This window comes from Canis aureus, chromosome 8, assembly GCF_053574225.1.
Source record: "Canis aureus isolate CA01 chromosome 8, VMU_Caureus_v.1.0, whole genome shotgun sequence".
NCBI classification, from domain to species: Eukaryota; Metazoa; Chordata; class Mammalia; order Carnivora; family Canidae; genus Canis; species Canis aureus.
The window spans coordinates 66,889,031-66,913,786 of record NC_135618.1 but is presented as its reverse complement, the minus strand read 5'-3'; the positions used below and the strand labels follow the sequence as shown (position 1 = coordinate 66,913,786).

Here is a 24,756-nt window from a genome sequence, read left to right as displayed (position 1 = left end):
TCAGCACAGCCCCACACAAGACCCCAGTCCCATCTGTCTGTCCATGAGCCCCTCCTACCCCCTTCCACAGATGAGCCTTCTGATGGGTTCCACGTGTACACTTTTTAAAAAAGATTTTATTTATTTATTCATGAGAGACACACAGAGAGAGAGGCAGAGACATAGGCAGAGGGAGAAGCAGGCTCCATGCAGGGAGCCCAACGTGGCACTTGATCCCGGGACTCAATCCTGGATCCCAGCATCACGCCCTGAGCCCAAGGCAAATGCTCAACCGCTGAGCCACCCAGGAGTCCCCCACGCGTACACTTTTAGTCACGGGGGCTCTGAAACACCTGTGTTGTGTTGCGTGCAGGTGCTTTAATGTACACAAATGTGATGGGCCTTCCTGTGTTCAGGCAGCTAGGCTTGGAGATGCTGCTGTGCGCACATCTAACCTGTTGGCCCTGGCTCTGTCTGCACGATATTCTGCTGTGTGTTTCTGACCACCTTGCCCACCCTCTCCGCTAGTGAGGGACCTCCAGGGCACCCCCCGATCCCGAGCATCCTCAGATGTGCCCTCTTGGGACCTGCGTGGGACTGTCCTCTGGGTGTGCCACCTCGGGTATGTCCTGCATGGACACAGAGCTGTCCCTTTTTCACCTGCCAGTGGTGGGAATGATTGAACCAGGCTGAGTGTTGGATGGGAGAGTTTCGAGATGCTGTTCTGTGTCAGAACTCATTACTTCCAGGAAGCCACTCTGAAGCCATCCATGCATGGACTGTAGACCAGGGGTCACCTGAGAGCCTGTGTACCAAGAATAGACTCCCCCCTCCCGCACCAAGCTTGCTCCATCCCTAGCCAGGTGACGAGAAAACCTCCTCTTTATGGAAAGCAGAATGACATCGGGTCCCCAACTACAGAGCCAGTTCTTCACCCTTCCATGAAAGTCTCCTGTTGGTGAGAAAATGAGAACAAGCCCCAAGCAAGAAGGGATGGGAACCAAGCTGGGGGCGGGGGGGCCAGGTGCAGGGGGAGGGCAGCTGCCTTCCTAGCAGAGAAGGCACGATTCTTTCCACGGTTCTTCCGCCCTGACAGCAGAAATGCAGAAAGGTGCAGGCGGGGGTAGCAAGACACAGAGCTCACTCTGCTGGCTTCGAATTCCTCCATGAAGTCAGATGTGACTCCTCGGAGCAGAAGGGAGGGAGGGCGGGAGCGAAGGCGGCTCAGGGAGAAGAGGAGAGGAGGTACGAAGTCGTCCGTGTGGAGAGTGGGAGCCAGCAGTGGGGCTGCCAGCAGCACCCCTAGGTCTGTGAGCATGAATTTAAAGTGGGAGGAGTCCCACTGATCAGGTGCTTTCTCCCGGGGCTGCCGGGCTGCCAGGGTTCAGGTGCAGGAGCAGGAGAGCCGGCCAGGGTATGTGGGGCAGGGCGGGAGAGGAGGGAGGTGATCACCTGGGGCCACAGTGAGGCCATGAGAGGAGCTGTGGATGGGCCAGCGGAGTGCAGGGGTAGGGCAGGTGGGGGTGCGGGTGCTTGAATATCCACCCCCCCACACACGGGTAGGGTCCCTGGCCGCAGGAAGAGGCAGCAGGGTCAGAGCATTGGTGGAGATTGCTGGAGATGAGCAAGACAAGGTAGCAGGCGGCCAGGGAGGAGTATGGCCATCTGTAGGGTCATGGAGAAGAGGACACGTGGAGCGTGGAGGAAACAGTAGGAGCAGAGGTCTTTGGTGACCACGAGACCAGAGATGGCCGTCACCAGGAGAGACAGCAGGTGACAAGGCTGGGTCTTGAATGAGAGGGGAAGAGAAATGTTTTAGAAGCAGCCTTGGCAAGCATGGAGGAGGCTGAGCTTACCTTAGATTCAGGGGTTTGTGGGGCATCAGAGAAGAAAGCCCCTCTACCACCCCACCCCCTGTGGAGAGCACCAGGCGAGCCGGTCAACCAGGTAAAAGTCAAGAGAACCTTCTCAGAAAAGGCTGAGCTTCGAGGCTCAAGGAGCTTGCTGGTTACAGATGGTGCCATCAGCCCAGCTTGGGAAGGTGAGAAGGATGGAGGTGAGGGGGCACATTGAGTCCAATTAGAGAATGCACAGGTCTGGAATGAGGGTCCGTGGTGTGTTGTCCTTTGGGGGTCATAGAAATAACAGGAGAGGGGATCCCTGGGTGGCGCAGCGGTTTGGCGCCTGCCTTTGGCCCAGGGCGCGATCCTGGAGACCCGGGATCGAATCCCACGTCGGGCTCCCTGCATGGAGCCTGCTTCTCCCTCTGCCTGTGTCTCCTCTGCCTCTCTCTCTCTCTCTGTGTGTGTTACTATCATAAATAAATAAAAATAAAAATAAAGAAAAGGAAATAACAGGAAAAGCAAAGCATCAGGGGACTAGAACCCCGAGAGGGACACATTATGATGCCAAGCCCTGGGTTTGAACATTGCGGGAGCAACAGGCAACAGCTGGGGTGAGCGCTGCCCCTGGTGGCTGAGGCAAGAAGTTCTATAGAGAGCATCCCCAAACTTGCACCTGGCGATGAGGTGGCCATCAGTGGCTAAATGCTTGCAGCTGAGGGGTTGGAGCAGCTCTAACAAACAACGAAACCCAGGTGCACAACCCATTCCCTTCCCATTATTGTTACCTGTGGGAATATTCCAGCCCAATAATTCATCGTCAGGAATAAAACCAAACAATCTGCTGACATGTCTCTTCTCCCTGTACATTAATAACTTAGAACCTGTTACCTTTGAGAATGAAATGAAATGAAATGTGTCTCCCTCCAATGGCAGAAGGTTTTTTGTTTGTTTTTAAAAATTTATCTATTTATTCATGAGAGACACAGAGTTGCAGAGACATAGGCAGAGGGAGAAGCAAGCTCCCTGGAGGGAGCCCAATGTGGGACTCGATTCCAGGATCCCAGAATCATGACCTGAGCCAAAGGCAGATGCTCAACCACTGAGCCATCCAGGTGCCCCCAATTGTAGAAATTTTAATTTAGGAAAGGTTCTAGCTTAATAGATGTGTGGGAACCAGCATCAGAACTTCCAACATTTTATTATAAATAAGCATTTTCAAACCCAATGAAAAATTCAAAGAATTCAACTGACCCTCCATTCCTCTATCCATCTAGCAAGCCGTCTTATTTTTTATGCATTTCAAAATGAGTTGTAATGTCAGTGCATTTCACCCATAAATACTTCAGCACAAATATTGTTTAGAGACAATATTTGTTTACAACTCTTTTCTCCCCTTTGAGGCAAAATATGTGTAAAATGCACAATCTCAAGTGTACCTACCATTCAATAGATTTTGATAAATGCATACACCTCTGTAACTCCTATTCCCATCAAGACAGAATGGTACTATCACCCCTGAAAGGTCCCTCCTGCCTCTTCCCAGTGAACCCACCAGTCCCTCTACCCCAGGCATGCTGTGATTGCTCCCATTATAAATCAGTTGTTGCCTGTTCTAGAACCTAATATAAATAAGATTACATGGTATGGACTCTTTGGTACAGTAGCATTGGAATTTAAAAAGCCGCCCAGGTGATCCACTGTGCCAGCAGGGCTGGGAACCTCTTCCTCACATTACAAATGGGGAAACTGAAACTTAGAGTGATTTGGTTTTTTGGCATTAGGTGACAGTTAATTGGCTATAGATGCAAACTAGAAATCAGATCTCCTTGCTGATTGCCTTCTGTTTACTGTACAAAAATGGGTCACTATTCTAGAGTAGTGGTTCTCAAACTTCAACATCCATCAGAATCCCTGGAGATCTCACCGGTAGATCTCACCGGTCCAGGGTGACTTCTTTTTTTCTTTTTTTCTTTCCTTTTCTTTTTTAGAAAGATAAAGAGAGCATGCACCTACCAGCAGGGGTGATGGGGTGGCAAGCAGAGGGAGAGGGAAAAAGAATCCCAAGCAGGTCCCATGCTCAGCACAGAGCCCGGCATGGGTCTCAATCCCACAACCCTGAGATTATGACCTGAGCCAAAATGAAGAGTCAGACGCTTAACTGCACCACCACCCACACGCTCCACACCATGTAATTTTTAATTCTCATATTTAGGAATTGACTTTAATTTCTAACTTAAGAAAGTATGAAACCTGTGGATTTCTTCCTATGGTATATTATTTAAACTGTTTTCTCTTTAAATAAGTTTGAGTTTAGAAAAGGTATTGATTTGAATAAGCAACACTGACAGACTAATAAGACAAGTGCTTCTAGGTAGGTGAAGGTATTTGAGGCTGGCTAAAGTCTGAGAATCTCTGCTTCAGCCGATTCCAGAAAACATGGGTTATGCAGTGTCACAGAGTAGTGTGTCCTGTTAGGAAAATCCACATCCTTCCCCTGCAAACTTTAAATCATTGGACTGAAACATAAAAACAACTCCAGTTCTTTTGCGATTGTATTTTGACCTCCTTTGCATATTATTCTCAGGATCTTGGCAATAACTTGCTTATTTGCTTTAAAATACGTGAATTTATCTATTTGCTGCAATTTTAAAGTGATTCTTATAACATTTCAGGACTAGCATTCTTTTTCCTTAAGGAACACATTTTCAATTTTATAATGAAAGTCAGCTGGAATATACGATTCTGCATATAGAAAATTACTTTAGAGACAAATTCTCAATATCTTTTTTACTTATAAATGAGTCGTATTGTTATTAAAAAGCAACTTTATTCAATTATGCTTATTTCTTTTTTTTTTTAACACTTCTCATGCCATAGAGATGTGAGACAACTCTAGCAAGAAGACATATGATAAAGTAAAAAATTTAAAACTAAGACTGGGAATTAAAAGAAGTCAAGGCGAGGGAAAATAAAAACACAAATATGCAGTCCCTACAGACCCAAGGGGCTAATGTATTATTATAGTTGAGTTTCTAATTTGACTCTGTGAGCTCCCTGGCAGCTAAAGAGAAAAGAGATGCACGATCTTTTCATGATTTTCATTTTTGGGGAAGAGGAAGCAGGTTCATTTCATCAGAGAAAGTAGAGCTTTTCCCAGGATTCAGCAAAAGACGAAGGGATGGAGGGAGCACTGCCTGATGTAATGGATCCATGCCCTCGACATTCCTAAAGCAAAGAGAACATAACTCCTCTGACACCATCAAAGGTAAGCTAACATCATCTTCCATAATTCTCATCTAAAGTCCCTAGAATCAGCCCTGTGTATATACAATGCTGCACTTAAAAGTTTCTCTTTATAACCAACCAAAGTGTTTTAAGACCTTAAACTGCTGATACCATCTTTCCATCAATTATTCCCAAATTTATATCCTCCCAGCTCCTGGCTCATACATTTAGTGCCTCCACACATCCTCACTTGGGGTCTAATGGACATTTTAAACTTAACATGGCCCAAACTCCTGTTCTCCACCCAAAAACCTCCTCCATCCACAACCTCCCCCACCCTTAGCTGATGGCAATTCCATCCTCCTATTTGGATGATGCCAAAGCCTTGAACCCCTCCCATCCCTCATCCAATCTATCAGGAAATCTTATGGTTCCGTCTTCAAACTACATCCAGGATCTGACCATCTGACCACTTACCACCTCTGCTGGTACCGCCACACATGAGCCACAAATAGTGCTCACCTGCAATACACAGTAACCTCTTATAACAGGCCTCCCTACTTTCATTTTCATCCTGCCTCCGCCCCCCTCACTGTCTGGTCTCAGCCTAGAGGCTGGACTGACCCTTTGAAAGTGTGAATCACATCATATTCTGTTTGAGCTCAAACCCCCACGATAGCTCCCCTTTCACTCAGAGAACATGACAACATCCCTACATGGCCACAAAGTCCCACGTGATGACACTCTGTTACTTCTCTGACCTCTCCCCAAAGTTTATCACAGTCCTATCAACTTGTCGTTGTTCATTGAAGCTATCAGACATGCCTCTAGCCTTTATCCTGGCCATTCTCCCTGCCTGGGACACTCTTCTCTGCAGATACCTGCACAGCTTGCTTCCTTTTCAAAGGCCACTCTCTCCATGAAACCCACCTTGTTTGCCCCTCCATCTAACTCCCATCCTTCCAATACCACTTATCCTACTCAGTTTCTTCTTTTCCCCTGTAGTTCTCATCTCCTTCTGGTAATTTTATTATTTCCTTTTGTTGTTGTTTTATCAGTCAGAATAGGCCAGGTCATGCTGTGGCAACGAACACCCTCCAAGTTTCAGTGACATGGAAAAGCAAACGTTGACATCTCACTCATGCTACATGTCCTGGGGATTTAGGCTGACTCCACAGCCTTTGTGTGAGATGTTTCTGGTTGCAGTATCAGGGGGCAGAAGGAAAGCTCTGAAGGGTCTCACCCCAGCAATTAAATGTTCTGGCCCAGGACAACACATAACTTCTCACAAATATTTGGCCAGAACTGGCCACGTGGTTTCATTTAACCCTAAGAGAGCCAGGAAGTAAAATTCTACTGCTCAGGACAGGAAATGCCCATCAAGAGAATGGCACCAGTGGCTGTTACAATTTTGGTTACAAAATTCCTTTCCCTTCTAGAATGGAATCTCCACAATGGCACCTAGAACAGTGCCTGGCACACAGTAGGTGCTTCTTTTTTTTTTTTTTTTTTTTAGTAGGTGCTCTTGAATGAATGCATGGTGTACATGGTTAGATTCATATCTCGAACCAAAAGTTAGGAATTAGCTATAAACCCCAAATCAGACGCATATCCTGCAAACGTGTAGGAACGAGGTTCTTAATCTATTTCTGAGCTCTTCTTGAAGCCTATGACATTAATTTCAAACCTTTTCCAAGGAGAGTCACGATGGCTTTCACCATGTTGTCAAAATACACCTCTAAAACAGAGCAAGCTTAACTGATCCAGGGAGAATGTCAGGTAGAAAGCCAGAACCCACAGCTGCTATTGATTAGGGACTAAAGGCTAGCAGGTGAGTCACTTCACCTCCCTGCCTCAGTATCCTCACCGATGCACGCTGGGCTTGCAGTGGAGATAACAGAGCCTGCCCTCTCCACTGGCAAGCCGACCCGCGGAGGGATGTGCAGCGCTCACTGTGCGGCCAGCGCGCCATCTAGTGGGCACGGCGGGCAGTCGGGCAGCCGGCCCAGGTTTGGCCCTCCTGGATCCCAGGCCACAGGGGGCACTCAGGAGGATTGAAGGGGCTCCAAGTCTGTGCAAACTGTAGAGCAAGTCAGGACTTTTGGCCTTTCTGAAGAGGAGAGAGGAACCGCAGGGCTAGGCTGCGGTTCAGACACTTCAGACACGACACTGAGCTGGTGAACTGAGGGAGGAAACTGACTCAACACAACACTTAAGGGAATGCCAAATGAGTCATTAGTCAAGTTGTCTTCATGATTCAGAAAATCAAATGCAAGGGCGCCTGGGTGGCTCAGTAGGTTAAACACCTGACTCTCGGTTTGAGGTCAGGTCATGATCTCAGGGTCATGGGACGGAGGCCTGCGTTGGGCTCTGCACTCAGCATGAAGTCTGCTTGGGGTTCTATCCCTCTGCCCTTCCCTTTCTAAAATAAATTTTTAAAAACATTTAGAAAATCGAATGCAAAAAGAGACCCATGATGAACAAAACAGCAAATGTTCAAATATAGACAGATCAGTTTTCCTGATATTTCTATCCGTCTCAGGCTCTGTAGTGCTCACAGGGCATGTTATGGATCCTGTACCTCATCAGCCTGGTCTCAGGAGAGCCCCAGAGGGATAAAGGGCCCCTGCCACACCAGCCAGATGACCAGGCTGAGTGAGGGCCTGGAGACCAGTCGCATGCCATAACCAAGAATTACATGACCCTGAAGGAAAAAACAAATTCCGGTCTCAATGGCGATTCTTCATTTAGACAAGGAAGGAGACTGATTTAAATTCAGGCCTACAGGCTGAGTCTGCCCTCAAGGGGTCCATCATCTTTTAGCTGAGACAGGTATGGACAGAAGCAGAATATCAGGAGCCTCTCTAGCTGAACCTTGAAAAAACAACAACAAAATAATACTTTACTGCAAATATAAGGCTTTACTGTAGCAAAGTGACAAGTTGACCCCTGCAGACTTTTCTTCCCGCCCTGAGTTTCTCGGTGCCTCCACAGACACATCATTGCACAGAGTTAACAGTTACAAGATTGGTATCCTTTACCCTCTCTACGGAGGCCCAGACAGGGTGGTGGCATTCATCTCTAAGACAAACAGAGCTGCTTCCTTATCTGTCTGTGTTTACTCATGATGTCACATCCGTCCGGGCTTCCTGATCAATGTAGCTCAAGGGTGAGCTGCTGGTCAAGGTAAATCATGCCTTGACCCACCCTAACAGGCAAACATCTGGCTCCCAGCAGGGCCCCAGTCACTAGTGAACTAAGCTGGAGTGAGACCCTACAGATGAGATGTAGCGTCTGACATGAGGAACATCAATTAAGGGGCTCTCAGCAGCCTGCTCAGGAGCCTGCATTAACCTCTGTCAATGTCAATGTCAACCTCTACCAATGTATGGCTCCCAGTATCTCATTCCCATTTCTCAAATGGGGGGAAAAGCCTCAGTGGAGTGAAGTATCTTGCCCAAAGACACAGAAAACAAGACACAGGAGGGTTTGCTTGTTGCCTGGCAGCAAAGGCAGCAAAACTACGCCAAGAGCGACAGTTTCAAAAGGCAGAGAAGGATAAAGGGTCTGTCCTAGAAAGGTGGGCCAAACCAAGTTGGAAAGAATCAGGGAACTGAGATCTGAGATTTGAGCATGGGCCCAAATTCCAGCAGCTTGTTTCGCTTCCTCCAAAGTGATTTACTGCAAATAATGGCTTGGGAGCCATCACAGGGGGTGCCCAGCAACAGTTTCAGCCTGGTCACCTAGCCCATCTATGGCTGGTCACCTTCTCTACCATCACTATTGCTAAGTCAGTGATTCGTTTTGCTGGGTGGATCAGCAAAATAAATAACAAATCAAAAAGTGTTTACCCTTCAAAAAGTAATAATAACAACAAAACCTGAGATGCGTCTGCACCATAGTTGTATGACCCATGAGGGGTGTGGAAATTCCACATGACTTTACAAGGCTTGGATCCTGAGGTGGGGGTGAAAGAGCAGGCCAGCTGATCTCAGGGTGAACTGCAATCTGTTGACAGTGAAATGGAATGATCTGGAGAGATCAAAGACAACTGTGAAGGGGGCAGGGTAGGCAGGCTGCAGCCTCAAAGTAGGGACCTATGACCTTCACCCAGCCTCTACTAAGTTCTCCGGGGCCTCCTTCTAGCCAGCAGCCGCAGAGCAGGGCGACTGCCTGCTCTATGCAGCTGTTTCTCCCTCCTGTATATTCCGACGGGGAGCCTGGCCACCAGGTAGCCTGCATCTCTGGAGAAGTGCCGCTAGGGAAAGCATGGCCTCTGACCACTCTCAGGGTCATCTGAAATACTGTCTACTCCCACTTCTATCGATTAGGACACACAGGTCCAGGGACATGGCGTGACTGGATCCATTACAACTGAGACTAGAAACTAACCTTCCTGCCATGGCAAGCACACTATCCTCATACCCTATCCCATTCCAATGGCAGCAGGAGACCCTAGTCACTGCATCACAATGGGGACAGGCCCCAGGAGCTCAGGGCTACTCTGAAGCCAATGTCAGGCTTACAATGGCTTGGGAATAGTACAAGGCATGAATGCTGCTCCTCTTTCCCAGCTGCTATTTCTAATGAAGGAAGAAGATTGAGTCTATACTCCAAAGTCTACCCAATAACCCAACAGCTAGCTCAATCAGAATGGGAGGAAATGCAGACACCCAAATAGTCTGTCTGCTTAATATCAACTGTTTTTACAACCCAAGGAAATTTGAATGACACTTTGTACCAAAATCTCATCTCCTTTCATGTTTTGAAGAAAGCCACTGATACAGAGGAAATCTTCCAGGAATTATGAGCTCAATTATAGGCCAAGAGAAGGATCATCTTTTTAGCATGCATTCATAGTAATCCATGAATACTTTCCTTTTTGTGGCCTCTGGGAATATTGTCATTGTTGTTGTTTTCCGGAAACAATGACTGACTCAAAAGCAAAGTGGATGACTTATCTCTACAAGGTTTTTATTTGCCAATTTTGAAAAATGATTCAGAAATGTATTTCTTGGAAAGTGGGTGTAAAATTACGTTCTCTGATTAAAGTAAAATAAAAATGCTTTAAAAAGTGGCTTTAGGAAGCAAACTCACAATTTTCTAGGATTTTCCAGGAGAGTCCCAATTTTTTTTTTTTTTTTTTTTTTTTTTTTTTATGATAGTCACAGAGAGAGAAAGAGAGAGAGGCAGAGACATAGGCAGAGGGAGAAGCAGGCTCCATGCACCGGGAGCCCGATGTGGGATTCGATCCCGGGTCTCCAGGATCGCGCCCTGGGCCAAAGGCAGGCGCCAAACCGCTGCGCCACCCAGGGATCCCGAGAGTCCCAATTTTAATAACATTCCCCGCTCTGGTCTCCATTAATCATATTCTTATTTGGCAGCCTATAGATCTTTCCATTTTATCTCCAAAATATGGTTATCCCCAAAATGAAGACATTTAAATGTATTAAAAGTTTCAAGAAGTACTTTCTCACTTTTTGGATTTTTCATTTGAAGATTCATCATGTTCTGTATATGTTGACATCAACACAACCAAAAATTTTACCCAATTTTAATTACAGCATAGGTCACTTAGGAATGCTTTCAGCTGCAAAGAACAGAAAACTCAGTGCTTGCATGCCATCGAGGTCCCATTCTCTCTCTTTCCACACAACAATCTCAGTTCTTTGACACCAGTCTTGTTGCTGCTTGGAGCTTGCGAGATGGCAGCAATTTCTTGCATGGACATCACCATCTGCTTTCTAGGAAGTTATTAGGGGGTCAAGCAAACAATTACCCAAACCCTATTTTACTTTTTATCTTCTCAGCACACCTTCGTTAAATTACTTTGTCTCTTTTGCCAGAACAGTGTCTATTTTGTCATTCTTAATTGTAAGGGAGACCAGAAATTCAAGTTTCTTGCTCTCCAGACCCTAATACAAAAGGGGCATTGAATATTTGACATCATATGCCCGCTTGTTCCTTTACCAAGGCTATAGCAACTGCAGACTTTAAATATCTCTAAAAACAACAAATAATGCATAGGCAACAATAATGCATGCTTTTAATTGGTGAGTGCATCCTTTAAGGGTATAAAAATGGTGAAGCTCTTTCCACCATGAATTTGTGACTCTGACTTCCGGGCGCAGATTACTGCCTGACATCATAGCCAAACGCATGCTTAAAGTTTTATAGCGATCAGATACTAATGGGACATTACAAACTGGCTTAAGTGGCAAAATCTGCCTTTTGGACTCAGCAGAGTTTCCATTGATTCTTAAGCCTTCTTTTGCTTCTTGGTCAATGTCAATGTTAGGGACATTTTTAAAGAAACACGTAAATTACTAGTCAAGGTTTTTGCTTAATTATTTATAATTGTATGCATTTGCCTAATGGAAAATTTCATTTTATGCTGAATTTCAAGATCTTCAGGGCTAATACTTTGCCTTTTAGTGAAGTGGTTGCATTCTCTCTTCATTTATTGCCTTCATAGATCCATGGAAATTCAGAGTCAGAGTGGAGGGACAATGATAGAGAAAAAAGGTTACAGATGGTCTGAGCTGTTCTGGAAACAAATTCACTGGAAATGCCAAGGGCCCAAGGTTGAAGGGGGCCCTTGCAGTGAAGTGGCACCTGGCAGGCACATGGACACAAACATGGATTCATAAAGCAGAAGTGCAGACAAAAAAAGTTCATCAGAGACAGGCCTTTGTTCTCTCCAAAAGAGAATTAACATGGAAAAGAATATTCCATTACATTCCACCCTCTCGGCACCCCCTGCTGTTCACATTGGGGCGTTGCTCAGCAATCCAGTTTTCCTTCTGGCTTTGCTGTGGTGACAGCGGCAACAAGGAAGGGCATGAGAATGGTCTATCTGGCTCAATAGATTTCTGTAAAAGCACTTCAGAGTGTCTTTCTCTAAGTCTTTCCTCCCGAAAAAAAAAAAAAAATTCCAACTCAAGGTAAAATTGTTCCAGAACTTATTGCGCTTTTCTATCAAGATAAAATATTGGGCACACGGTGCAAGAATTTAAGTCTCACAAAGAGGAAATTTGCAGACGTGGTCAATGTTTGGCATTTGCTAAATACAGAAAACAAAGCTGCCCAGGAAGAGAAAGTCTGGAACTTTCTCTCCTGACATTTTTCCCGTGGATAAATAAAAGACAAGGCAAATGAAGACAGGCCAGGCAGATCTACTTCCACAAATGCAGCCATCTTCCCCATGAAGCCAAATCACTAGGGTTTTCAGGACAACAGACAAATGTCTCTCCCTTTCTGCCCCTGGAATAGTAAAGAATGTTCAGGTTATCTTGTTGTCTGGCAAATAGCCTCTCCTCACAGAAGCCAATTCTGAACCTAGAGAATAAGACTTCAGAATAAGTACTGTAGACAGAAGTTTAAAAAAAAAATCAGAGAATTTTAGAACTGAGAGTAACTTGACCAACCACTCTATTTCGGAGGTGAATAAACGGAGACCAAGAAGTGGAAAATGCTTTGCCCGGTCCTACACACTGATAGAGGCAAGCTGGAATGTGATCCTCAGCCTCCTCACCCTGTACTTATCACTCCATAAGCAGTTTCAGATGCAGGCTACAAAAGCCCTTTTTGATGCTTCTGGCACACTGTACAACCCAGAATTCCTCCAATTATAAATACTCAAAATTACATATAAAATGTAACAAAAATATTTTAACACACAGCTGAGTTTGGGGAGAGAAAGAAAAAAAAAAAAAAAAGGAAACACCAGATGCCAAAAACACAAAGGAAAGCAAAACAAGCCCCCAGGACAGATGACATGGCAGCCGTTCGGGGTATGGCTGTGAATGCTGGCACTGGAGGTGGGCCCAAATGGTCAGAGGTTTCAAATGTTTTAAGTTCCACTTGTAGAACGACTTGTGACCTGTACAAGATGGAAAGTAGACACCAAGATCCATTCACACTGGTGGGAGCCTCAGGAGGCTGCATGCCAGTAAGAGGGGCATTGGAAAGTGCTTTTTAGGTAGGGAGAGGACAGAGGAATTTGGCTTCATTGGGATGTGTAGTAAAAAAAAAAAATACTATCTTAAGAGAAATTAGCCCACCAAGCCTGTGTGACATGCTTGGCAGGTGCAGAGCCTGAATTTTATATGTTCCCTTAGTAATTTTTTTTTTTTTTGAAGTGGGCTCCATACTAGGCATGGAACCTGGACTCAGAGCCCTGAGATCAAGACCTGAGCTGAGATCAAGAGTCAGATGCTTAACCAACTGAGCCACCCATGTGCCCCACCTTGGTAATCATCTTGGAGTGCCTGGAAGGAACAAATGCAAAGCTTTTCTGGAGGAACACTTTATAACCCAGTCCACATGAGATTTTTATAGACAAAGTAGATCCCCACTAATATGACCTCATAATAATTACCAGACCCACTAAAATGAGCTACATTCACACCAAAACCATGAAGAAGTCAGCCCAGGTCATCATTGAGAAGTACTACACATGCCTGACAGTAACTCCCACACCAACAAGCATGTGTGCGAGGAGATTGCTGTTATCCCCAGCAAGAAGCTCCACAGCAATATAGCAAGCTGTGTCACACAGCAGATTGAGAGAGGCCTGAATGTATCCCCATCAATGTGCAGTAGGAGAAGAGAGAAAGGAGAGAGAACTATGTTGCTGAGGTTTCTGTCCTGGATCAAGAAATCATTGAAGTTGATCCTGACACTAAAGAAATGTTGAAATTCTTGGACTTTGGGAGTTTGTCTAACGTGCAGGTCACTCAGCCTATAGTTGGGATGAATTCCAAAACACTGCATGGAGCCACTTGAATCTTTCTGCTGTGCTATCTTTAATAAACTTTAGATGACAACAACAAATTCCCAAGACAGATAAGAAAATGTTGTGATTTGCCATAACAGAGAATCAGCTAACACAACCATGGCTAAATGAAAGGCTAAGTAGCCAAACCAGACAAAATAAAACCAAACAGAAACTACAGAACGATCTGGGAGAGACTATAAAATAATATTGTAAATGATTACAGTGGTTACATAATAGAAACCATAAGGAAATAACATCCAAAAGAGAAACGTAAAGATCCTATAAAAAGAGATTAGATTAGCAATTTTAAAACTTCCCACAAAACAAAGTTCAGACCTAGTTGGACTCTCAGGCAAATGCTACTAAACATTCAAAGAAAAATAAATACCAATTCTTCATAAACTCTTCCAAAAAAAAATAGAAGATGAAGGAACACTTCCCAATTCCTTCTATAGACTCAGTTATTACCCAATTATCAAAACCATTCAAAGACATCACAAGAAAACAATATAGCAATGTTCCTTATGATATAGATGTGAGAGCCATCAACAAGATACTAGGAAACTGAATCCACCAATAATAAAAAGGGTTATAGACCATGACTAAGTGGAATTTATCCCAGGAATGCAAGGCTAATTCAAAACACAAAAGTTCAATCATTATAATATGCTAAATCAACAGAACAAAGGAGAAAAAAATCCAGGAACATCTCAATAGACATAGAAAAAGCATTGACAAAATCTGACACTTTCATGATAACGACACTTGACAAACCAGGAATAGAAGGGAATTTCCTCAATCTGATAACAAGGTTTGAGATAAATATACAAAAATCAATTATATTTCTGCACACTCTCAATGAACAATTGGAAAATGAAAATAAGAACACAGTTCAATTTACAACAGCATTAAAAAAAACTTAGGAATAAATTTAACAAAAGAAGTGTAGTGGTGCCTGGGTGGCTCAGTTGGTTAAGCATCTGACTCTTGATTTTTGGCTCAGGTCATAATTTAGGGTCATGAGATGGAGCCCTGAGTTGGGCTCTGTGCTCACTGTGGAGTCTGCTTGAGAGTCTCTCCCTTGGCCCTCCCCCTACTTGCTTTCTCTCTCTCTCTCTCATAAATAAATAAAAAAATAAACAAATAAATAATTATTTTTTTAAAGGAAGTGTAAAACTTATACTTTGAAAACTACAAAACATTGTTTAAAAAAATGAAAGACCTAGATAAGTGGGAGGACATTCCATGTTCATGGATTAGAAGATTTAACATTGTTAAGATAGTAATACTTCCCAAATTGATCTACAGATTCCATAAAACCCTTACCAAAATACCAGATGCTTTTCCTGCATAAACTAACAAGCAAATCCTAAAATTGGTATGGAAATACAAGGCACCCAGAATAGCCAAAAACAATCTTGAAAAAGTCAAAGGACTTACACATTCAAATTTCAAAACTTACTACAAAACTACAGAAATCAAGGCAGTAAGCAATTCAGTGGTAGGACAGACATACAGATCAATTGAATAGAATTAAAAGTCCAGAGATAAACCCTGACATTTATGGTTAATTGATTTTTGACGAGGGCGCCAAGACCATTCAAATGAGGGAAAGAATCATTTTTTCAGCAAATGGCACTGGGGCAACTGGATATTCACAAGCTGAAGGATGAGGTTGGAACCTTTTCTTACACTATACCCCAAAATTAACTCAAAATTAAATGCATATATATATATGCTAAAACTATAGAACTCTTAGATGAACACATGGTAAATCTTTATGATCTTGGGTTAGGAAATGGTTTCTTAGACATGACATCAAAATCACAAGCAACAACAGAAAAAAATAGGTAAATAAGATGTAAAATTAAATTTTTGTGTGTGTTTTAAAGGACAACGCACAGAATGGAATCATATATGTAATAAGAGATTTACACCCAGAATATATGAAAAACACTGACAACTCAATAATCAGAAGATAACATAACACAATTTTAAAATGGACCAAGGATCTGAATAGACATTCTTCAGAGATGATATGCAATAAGTGCCTGAAAAGTTGCAGAAGTGGCATGTGGGTGACTCGGTTAAGCATCCAACTCTGGTTTCAGCTCAGATTGGTATCTCATAGGTTGTGGGAATGAGTCCCAAGTTGGACTCTGAGCTCAGCAGGTAGTTTACTTGGGGATTCCCTCCCTCTGCCCCTCTCTCCGCTCACATGCACTTTGTATCTTTCTCTTTCTGATAAATAAATCTTTAAAAAAATACAAAAAGAAAAGATGCTCAACATGATTAGCCATTAGAGAATGCAAATCTAAACTGCAAGCTACCAATTCATACCCAGTATGATGGCTATAATAATTAAAAAAAAAAAACAGACAAAACAAATGTTGCCAAACGTGGGAAAATTTGAACCCTCATACACTGCTGATAGAAATGTAAAATGATGCAGCCACTTTGAAAAAAAGCACTTGGCAGTTCTCAAAAATGTTCAGCATAGAATAACCCAGCAAATCTACTCTTAGATATGTACCTAAGAAGCACCAAAACTTATAAATGTTCATAGCTGTATTATTCACAAAAGCCAAAAAGTAGAAACAATCCAAATGTCCATCAATAGCTGAATGGATAAATAAAAGTGGTATACAATGGAATATTATTCAGCAATTAAAAGGAATTAAGGACTGATACATACTACAACATGGATGAGCCTTGAAAACACTATCTAGATGGAAGAAACTAATCACAAAAGACTACATATTATATGATTGCATTTGTATGACATGTCAGAGTAGGCAAATCTACAGAGATCAGAAAGTAGATTTAGTGGTTGCATAGCACTAGGAGAGAGGGTTGAAGGAAAATAGGGAGTAACTGCTAACGGGGACAGGATTTCTGTTAGGGATGATGAAAATGTTCTAAAATTGATTGTACAACTTTATGAATGACCTAAGGACCATTAAATTGTACACTTTAAGTAGAAACATTGTATGGAATGTGAATTGTATCTCAATAAATCTATTTTTTAAACAGTGATAGTTAAAAGAGAACTAAATTATAGAAATAAAAAAATTAAAATTTAAAACTCAGTGAACAGATTAATTACATAGGAATTTGACACAGCCAAGGAAATAATGAATGATTCAGAGGATAATTCTGAAGAAATTATCCAGAACACAGCAAAGAAAGATAAAGATGTGAAAAACATAAAAGAGAAATATGATTTCTATACCCAGATAAACTAGAAGTCAGTAGTGAGAACCCTTTCAAATCTTCAGCTCTGATTTCATTACAAGTTTAAGTGTTCTTTGACAGGAGAGACAACAACTATTAAAGTGATGCAGAATAACATAGAAAATAACAAAATAACATTTCACAGTACATTTCACAGTAACCGAACCACAGAGAAGATAGATGAAGATTTGAGCTTTCTTCAACAAAATTGAGCAAAGTTGAAAAAAATTGAACAAAGTTGAAAAGCAGAAGTGGCTCAAAATACCACTGAAGTGACAAAATTGGTTTTCACGTGTGCCTTCTGGAACCTATTGAATGCTTCATAGTAATAGAGCACTTACAGTATATGAATACATTTTGCATTTAATTCTTATTCACAGGACTTTTACTAGACATTAATATGCCAGTATACAGGCATCATTTGGTGTTTTTATCAATAGATGAGTATTTACACTTTTTTAAGAAAAATATTCTATTTATTTATTCATGAGAGACACAGAGAGAGAGGCAGAGAGATAGAGGGAGAAACAGGCTCTTGTGAGGAGCCCAGTGTGAGACTAGATCCCAGGACCTGGGATCACAATCCCAGCCAAAGGCAGATGCTCAACAATTGAGCCACCCAGATGGCCCAGTATTTACCCTTTTTTGAGTGCTAACATTCTCAGAGTATTCATACAGCAGTGACAGGGAGTCTACTCTGCAATGCTCTGTCCATTGTAGAAAGTTCAGGACTTTTTCTCAAAATCCATTTATGCCGATGCTTTGCTACCCTTTGATATTTGTTGAATTGATTGTAACATTTGTATATTCTTGTCAAGGACTTCAGAGCCCCCACCCTGTTCTGCAGTCTAGTTTACTGTTCTTTGAAAGCTGGAAAAGCAAACCCCTGATGTAGTTGCTTTTTGTGAAGTGAAGAGCATCTTGGCTGCCTCATAAATGTATCTCCTTAACAGTTCTTGAGCACCTACTACATGCCAGGCACTGAATCAGCTGCAGTGCCCCAGACAGGAGTCACACCTGTCCTGGTGACATTTACATTCTAATGGGAGAAAGGAGTGGAAAGAGTCTACAGATGGAGAAATGAACAAGGGAAAGATTACCTAGTCTATTCATTTCCCCTTGCTACAGAAACAAAATCCTATGCATTTAGTGGCTTAAGACAACATGTATTTCTTCTTTTACAGTTCTGGGGCAGAAGTCTGAAATGCGTCTTACAGGGCTAAAATCAAAGTGTCCTCAGGTGCAGTTCTTTCTGGAGGCTCTGAGGCGAGGATCTGTGCACTTGCCTTTCCAGCTCCTGGTGGTTTCTTGTATTCCTCGGCTTGTAGCCTCTTCCTCCATTTTCAAAATACATCACTACAGGCTCTGTGTCTGTCATCACACCTTCTCTGACTTCTCCTATGTCCCTTTCATATGCACCTTTGTGATTACATCCAGTCAATCCAAATAATCCAAGATCATCCCCTCCTCCCAAAACCTTTGATCACATTTGCAGAGTCTCTGTGCCATAAGTTAACACTCATAGTTCCAAGGGTTGGACGTCTTTGGGGAACCGTTTACCAACCTACCATAGCAAGCGATAAGCACTACTAGAATGAAAATAACATGCATGGCAGAGAGGGCCTAAAATAACACCTTCAGGTTGAGTGATGAAGGAAAGGCCTCTTTGAGGCGGTGTCTAGGCTAAAATCCAAGTCACGGGAAAAATGCTGGGGGGCGGGGTGAGCACACTCTAGGCTCAGGGAATAGCCAGAGCACCCGTTAATTCTGAGAGCCCCTCACTGAGCTGCGCAGTTGAGTTCAGAAGGTAAAACCCCAAAACGAGAGTCAATTTGGACTGTGGCTTTGAAAGTCTTACTGAGATTACCATCTGCAATTGCTTCTTACAAGTCTTGTTCTCATAAACAGGATTTTTTATTTTTTAAAATATTTTATTTATTTATTTATTAATGAGAGACACAGAGAGGCAGAGACATAGGCAGAGGGAGAAGCAGACTCCCTGTGGGGATCCTGACACGGGACTCGATCCCAGGACTCTGGGATCACAACCCGAGCTAAAGGCAGACACTCAACCACTGAGCCACCCAGGTGCCCAGGATTTTTGATTATTTACATTCAAGCAGGAGTTAAAAGTGGAAGCCTTGGGTGCCTGTGCCTGGATGCAGCACTTTCTTACCTGGGGGAAAACTGCTGAGCAAAGGGGCCGCTCCTCATCTTCTCCTGCTTCTCACCTCATTCCTTTCATAGATTTCACTTTCCTTGCTCTGAGTCTCATGGAGTCAAGTTTAATTTCAAGTTTGCATGAAACCAGCAAATGTGCTTGAAGAGCCTAATGCAAATTGCCTCTTGAGAGGTCTCCCACCTTTTTTCTAAAAAATAAATTTATTGGGGATCCCTGGGTGGCTCAGCGGTTTGGCGCCTGCCATTGGCTCAGAGCGCGATCCTGGAGTCCCGGGATCGAGTCCCGCGTCGGGCTCCCGGCATGGAGCCTGCTTCTGCCTGTGTCTCTGCCTCTCTCTCTCTCTATGTCTATCATGAACAAATAAATAAATAAATTTTTAAAAAAATAAAATAAAAATAAAAAGTAAATTTATGAAATTTATGTATGTATTTATATAGAGCATGAGCAGGGGGAGGAGCAGAGGGAGAAAGAGAATCCCAAGCAGACTCTGCACTGAGCACAGAGTCCATCACAGGGCTCAATCCCACAATCCTGAGATCATGACCCAAGCCAAAATCAAGAGTAGGATGTTTAGCTGACTGAGACCCCAGGCATCCCTCCCACCTTTTTACATCTACAGCAAGTTTGACTGTCTCAACTACAGCTTCCATTGCGGTCCTCCTTAAATTATACTTCTTACACAGTATTAAAGGCTTGGGTCAAGGCCAATTCACTTTGCACTCCTACACTGTCCCCCCACCCCCCAGCAGAATGTCTGGCACAGAGCAGATAATCAATATTCACTTGTTCTTTTGTGCAACAGACACCTACTAGGCATCTATAGGCCAACTCCTGAGCTGGGAGCTGAACAGCCCTAGTCTTAATATCCATAATATCCATCCAGACTAAGAACTGACCATTCTGAAAGACTTTCTAAAGGACCAGGATGATCCTAACCAGGAAATTATTTCCATAAAGGAAAGTTAAATAAGACTGAGTATCTGTTTGCCAATTTGCATACAGTTATGAACCTGGTCCTTTGGTCAAATTTCAACCTTGGCAATCAAATCAGGCCATCTGAAATACTTGCTACTTTTATGATGGCTTGTAAATCTCTCTTTTCTGACTCTGAACTACACCGCTGAGCTGTGGGGTGTTAAAGGTTAAGCCTCTGCTGTCTTTCTAGCTCCTGGGTTGACTGACTTTTGCAGCAGAGAGTGAAATGACCCCGTTCATCAGAAGGCACAGAGGTTAGTGCTAAGACAAAAGGTGAACTGCAAAGTTAAGACACGGATTTTCAAGCTTAAATGAAAACCAGCAGACATACTTGGAGAGCCCAATACATATTGGTGGTAATTATAAGGTCATGAGTTCATCTCAATATGGCAAATGAAACCTACCTGGCAAATCTTAGGAGTCAAATGCTAGAAATCTGTTAAGGAAAGAGGCAGCTGCTTCCACTGCCTGCAACCTAGGGCTGATGTGTTGTTTCCCCCAATGTCCAAGAATATATCATCTTTTAATTCCCAAGCATGATGTTTTATAACTTGCAAAACCTGATAACACTGTCCCAGAGTCCAAGGGGTTATTTCTAAGTCCAGCTGCATCTCTTTCTCCTAGTTCTCATCCCCACCACACACTGCCTCCTTTGTGTACATTTCCAATTGCACTTTATCACAAGAGCGGGTTAGAAGTCTCATATCCTGACAGTTCATAAAAGATGCAATTGCACCCAAATGAAAAAATTAAAAAACCAGAAGATCTCCTTGTTGGGAGGATGTCTCAGATATCAAGCCGTGGTTCCTGCTGGGAGAAGCCTGTTCTTCTGGATCCTCGGGGTTTGGGCTGGGGCTGGGGTGCCGACGGATTAGGGAGCCTCAGGACCCACGCACCTGCTCACACTGAGCGCCCCAAGGAAGAGTTACCTCCACAACAGGTCAGCTCATCACGGTTTCTTAAATCTAGTAAGGATCTCGTGAAGAGCACAGCTGTACTGCACTGAGTTAAAGCTCACTCTTAATGCAAAGTTTATTTTTATTTTTTTTAATTATTTTTTTAAAATTTTTATTTATTTATGATAGTTACAGAGAGAGAGAGAGAGAGAGGCAGAGACACAGGCAGAGGGAGAAGCAGGCTCCATGCACCCGGAGCCTGATGTCTCCAGGATCGCGCCCTGGGCCAAAGGCAGGCGCCAAACCACTGCGCCACCCAGGGATCCCGCAAAGTTTAAAAACGTCCTGCAGTTTCTGCAACCAGATCTCGGCATTTATTAAGTTTCTAATACATCGGGAGCCTCCAAAACTACAGGTGGCAGCCCTTTCCTCCGTCTCTGAGAGCCCATGCCCTGGTATCTCTCCGATCTTTGGCGTCAGCGAGTGAGGTGCTCAGGACGAGGGTCAAGCAGGGAAATTGATACAACCGGGAGAAGTGGCTCCCTCTTCTCGCAGCCCCCAAAAGACAGCACTGAGGGGCACCCGGGGAAAACATGGGTCTCGGGGCCTCACCGCTCCCCGTGCGGGCTCTGTCCAAGAAGAACAGCATCGCGAGGTACCGACGCCTCGCGGGACCCGAGGCCGAGGCGCTGCGTCACCAGGAGCTCTCTGACCGCCGCAAAAGGGCGAGGGGTGGCCGCCCCGCTTCGGGCGCCTCAGGTGGGGACGCCCCGCCCATTCGGCCGCGCTCGCCTCCGCCCCGCCCACCCCGGCTCGGCCCGCCTTCTCCCCGCCCGCCCCGGCTTGTCGGCCGCGCCCACCCCGCGCTCCTCAGGTGGGGCCGCCCCGCCCACCCCGGCCCCGCCCGCCCGGCGCGCCTCAGGTGGGGCCGCTCCGCCCGCCGCGCTCGCCCAGCCGCGTCAGGCCGCTTCTCCTCAGTTCCTCACGGGCGGCGGCGGCGGCGGCGGCGGCTGCGCTACAAGTTTTGACATTTTGGCGGCGGAGGAGCGCGGCGGCACTTCGGCGCCGACGGCTGTGGCAGTAGCCGACCCTCGAGGGCCCTTCAGCCGCGCCCCGGCGCTCCCGCCTCCCAGGCTTCGGGCGGCCACGAGGCCCGGCCGCGTCCTCCCGCGTTGGCTCGCCGGGCGGCTGCAGCCATGTCGCGGGGGCCGGAGGAGGTGAACCGGCTCACGGAGAGCACCTACCGGGTAAGCGAGCTCAGCACGGCCGGGGGTGCGGGGAGGCCGGGGCCCATGGAAGTCGGGGGGCTCGGGGAGGCCCGGGCCGGCTCGCGGTCGTCGCCGGGGGGGAGGCAGGGACGAGGGGGGACTTCCCGCGGGAACACCCTCCCCGCCCCCTTCCCGGCGCTGGAGACGCCCTCCTGCACTCACCGCGCCGCGGGACGGGTAGAGGGGCGGGGGACGGCGGAGGCGGGAGGGGTCTGCCCGGTGCCCGGGGGCCGCGGCCCGCTGCCCCGCTGCCCCGCTGCCCCTCCGGGTGCGAGTCGCGCCGGCGCGGCCGCCGCGCCCGAGCTGCCCGGGACGCGAGAGAAGCGTCGGGGTCCGGCGGCGGGGTTCTGGCCGCCCCGGGGGCGCCTCTGGGGGGCGCCGCGGGCTCCCGCCGTCCGCTCCCGCCGCGACCTGACGAGATCCACCTAACCTTCAGGAACGCCTTGACGGTCACTCTTCTGAACTTGCGTTTCTCGCGGAAGAGCGTTTTTTCCCCAGAAACAGACACAGATTTAGGATTAGTGGCCAGCGAAGTACTTGTAAATGAATTCCAGTTGAAATAAGATACGTGTTTAATCATCTGCAAAACGACTTTGGTTTTAATTCGGCGTCGGCTCGTCGAACACAACTTCTCCAAATTGCAGCCATTTTTAATGCCCGCAGTGTGGTCACTTTTATAGATTTTATTTTTAAGCCCTCGTGCAAGGTCTGCGTGAATTCCTGAAATCAGAGAGGTTTATTGCCTGTTGTAGGATAAGAATAAGGAAAAGCTTGAAAGTACACGCGTAATCTATCCTTTGAGTTCAAAATACTGATTCCCTTAATCGGAAATCAGGCACAAATAGGCAACGTGAATTATACTTCTTGGATAGATATGGTATCCATAGTTGACACAGCATTTTTGGTCTCTAAGTGACTGTATTGTCTTAATAGAGGGCAATTTTTAGAATTCCCAGAAATTGGAATGTTAGGATTTTACATCTGTATTGAGTTTAATATTTTAAATGATTTCTGAAGATGGTTGGGGTTGACAGTGTGTAAATAAAACATTTTTAGACTTGGGGGAATTGGAGCTACTCTGATAACTGTCAGTTAAGGAAAGTATGCAGTTGAGGAACGCAGATCATTGCAGATTTCAGGCAGTCTAAATATCCAGTGGGGCACAAAACCACGTGAACACCAAAGTTGCCTCCAAGAAGACAGGCGCATCTATCTTTGAATCTAGGATGATAGATCAATTTGAGACAAGCAATCAGATGCTCTGAAGTAACTTTTGCTCCCCCCCCCCCTTCCCACTTCTTCCTTTCACTTTTAACAATGACTCAGTGGAGGGGCTGTACCCAAGTGATTTGTAGTGCCACAAGTGCCAACCCCAAAGAACTGGGGCAGGATGCAAAACGTATGGATTTCACAGTTTGAGTTATACATATTTATAGACAACAGGCAGTGTAGGTCATTTTTATGGTTTGAGAAGTTATACACTGAACATTAGAGACCAGTTACTGCTCTCCATTCCCAGGTGTCTTAAAACATATTAAAAGCTCACAAATGTGGGACACCTGGGTGGCTCAGTGGTTGAGCATCTGCCTTTGGCTCAGGGCGTGATCTCGGAACCCGGATGGAGTCCCACGTTGGGCTCCCTGTGGGGAGCCTGCTTCTCCCTCTGCCTACCTCTCTTCCTCCCTCTCTGTGTCTCTCATGAATCAAAATTTTTTTTAAAAAAATCTTTAAAAGCTCACAAATGTTTATTGATAAAGTTTAATCACCATTTTTTCATTCACGTTTTGGGAACATGTTTTTTTATGTTGAGTGACGATAAAAGAATTTACAGCTCCAGACAGCAAGTATATATATATAGTCTACGAAGTGAATACTGCTGGCTCATGTTTTGGCTATGATGGAAATGCATAGTGAAATTTTACATTTGCAGATCTGATTGAAATCCTGAAATCCTTCACCACCACCTCATTGAGTTCTTCCCCACCCCACCCCCCTGACAACCAAAGCTAAAAACAATTTAAGCTTAATGTTGTAAACTCACAGTGTGATGAGTCTAGTTATTTAATTAAATTAATTCATTTTATTTTTAGAGAGGGAGGGAGGAGGATGGAGGGGAAAAGGGAAAGAGAATCTTAAGCAGCTTCCATGTCTAGCACGCAGCCTGGATGCCAGGGCTCAATCTCAGGACCCTGAGTTCATGACCTGAGCAGAAATCAAGAGTTGGATGCTTAACTGACTGAATCTAATTTTTTTTTTTTAAGCGATTTCCTTTATGTTACAGTCTACAGTGTTTTGCTAATAGAAATATAAGCAGGTGTGTTGACAAAAGCACCTGCAAATGAGATTTAATGACTTGCTAGTATGGATTTTAGAT

General features: G+C 44.8%; 2 protein-coding genes and 1 pseudogene across 8 annotated transcripts in view; 2 read left to right on the top strand and 1 right to left on the bottom strand.

The window, feature by feature from the left end:
• LOC144319543 (uncharacterized) overlaps positions 1–21,881 on the bottom strand; it is a 51,676-nt gene extending 29,795 nt beyond the window's left edge. For all 3 annotated transcript variants that reach the window (XR_013385354.1, XR_013385353.1, XM_077907791.1), the window contains exon 1: positions 21,727–21,881. Coding sequence is in view for 1 of the 3 variants with exons in the window: in XM_077907791.1 (XP_077763917.1) it covers positions 21,727–21,763 (37 nt within the window). In the remaining 2 variants the exon portion in view is untranslated. The remainder of the gene's footprint in view (positions 1–21,726) is intronic.
• Positions 13,442–13,835, top strand: LOC144318210 (small ribosomal subunit protein eS17 pseudogene; annotated as a pseudogene).
• A 157-nt stretch (positions 21,882–22,038) lies between the features above and the next one.
• BAIAP2L1 (BAR/IMD domain containing adaptor protein 2 like 1) overlaps positions 22,039–24,756 on the top strand; it is an 87,400-nt gene continuing 84,682 nt past the window's right edge. The window contains exon 1 of one of the 5 annotated variants that reach the window (XM_077907788.1): positions 22,039–22,361. In XM_077907788.1, the coding sequence (XP_077763914.1) occupies positions 22,311–22,361 (51 nt within the window). In that variant the 5' untranslated portion in view covers positions 22,039–22,310. The remainder of the gene's footprint in view (positions 22,362–24,756) is intronic. The other 4 variants (XM_077907784.1, XM_077907787.1, XM_077907785.1 and 1 more) reach the window with 4 other exon arrangements.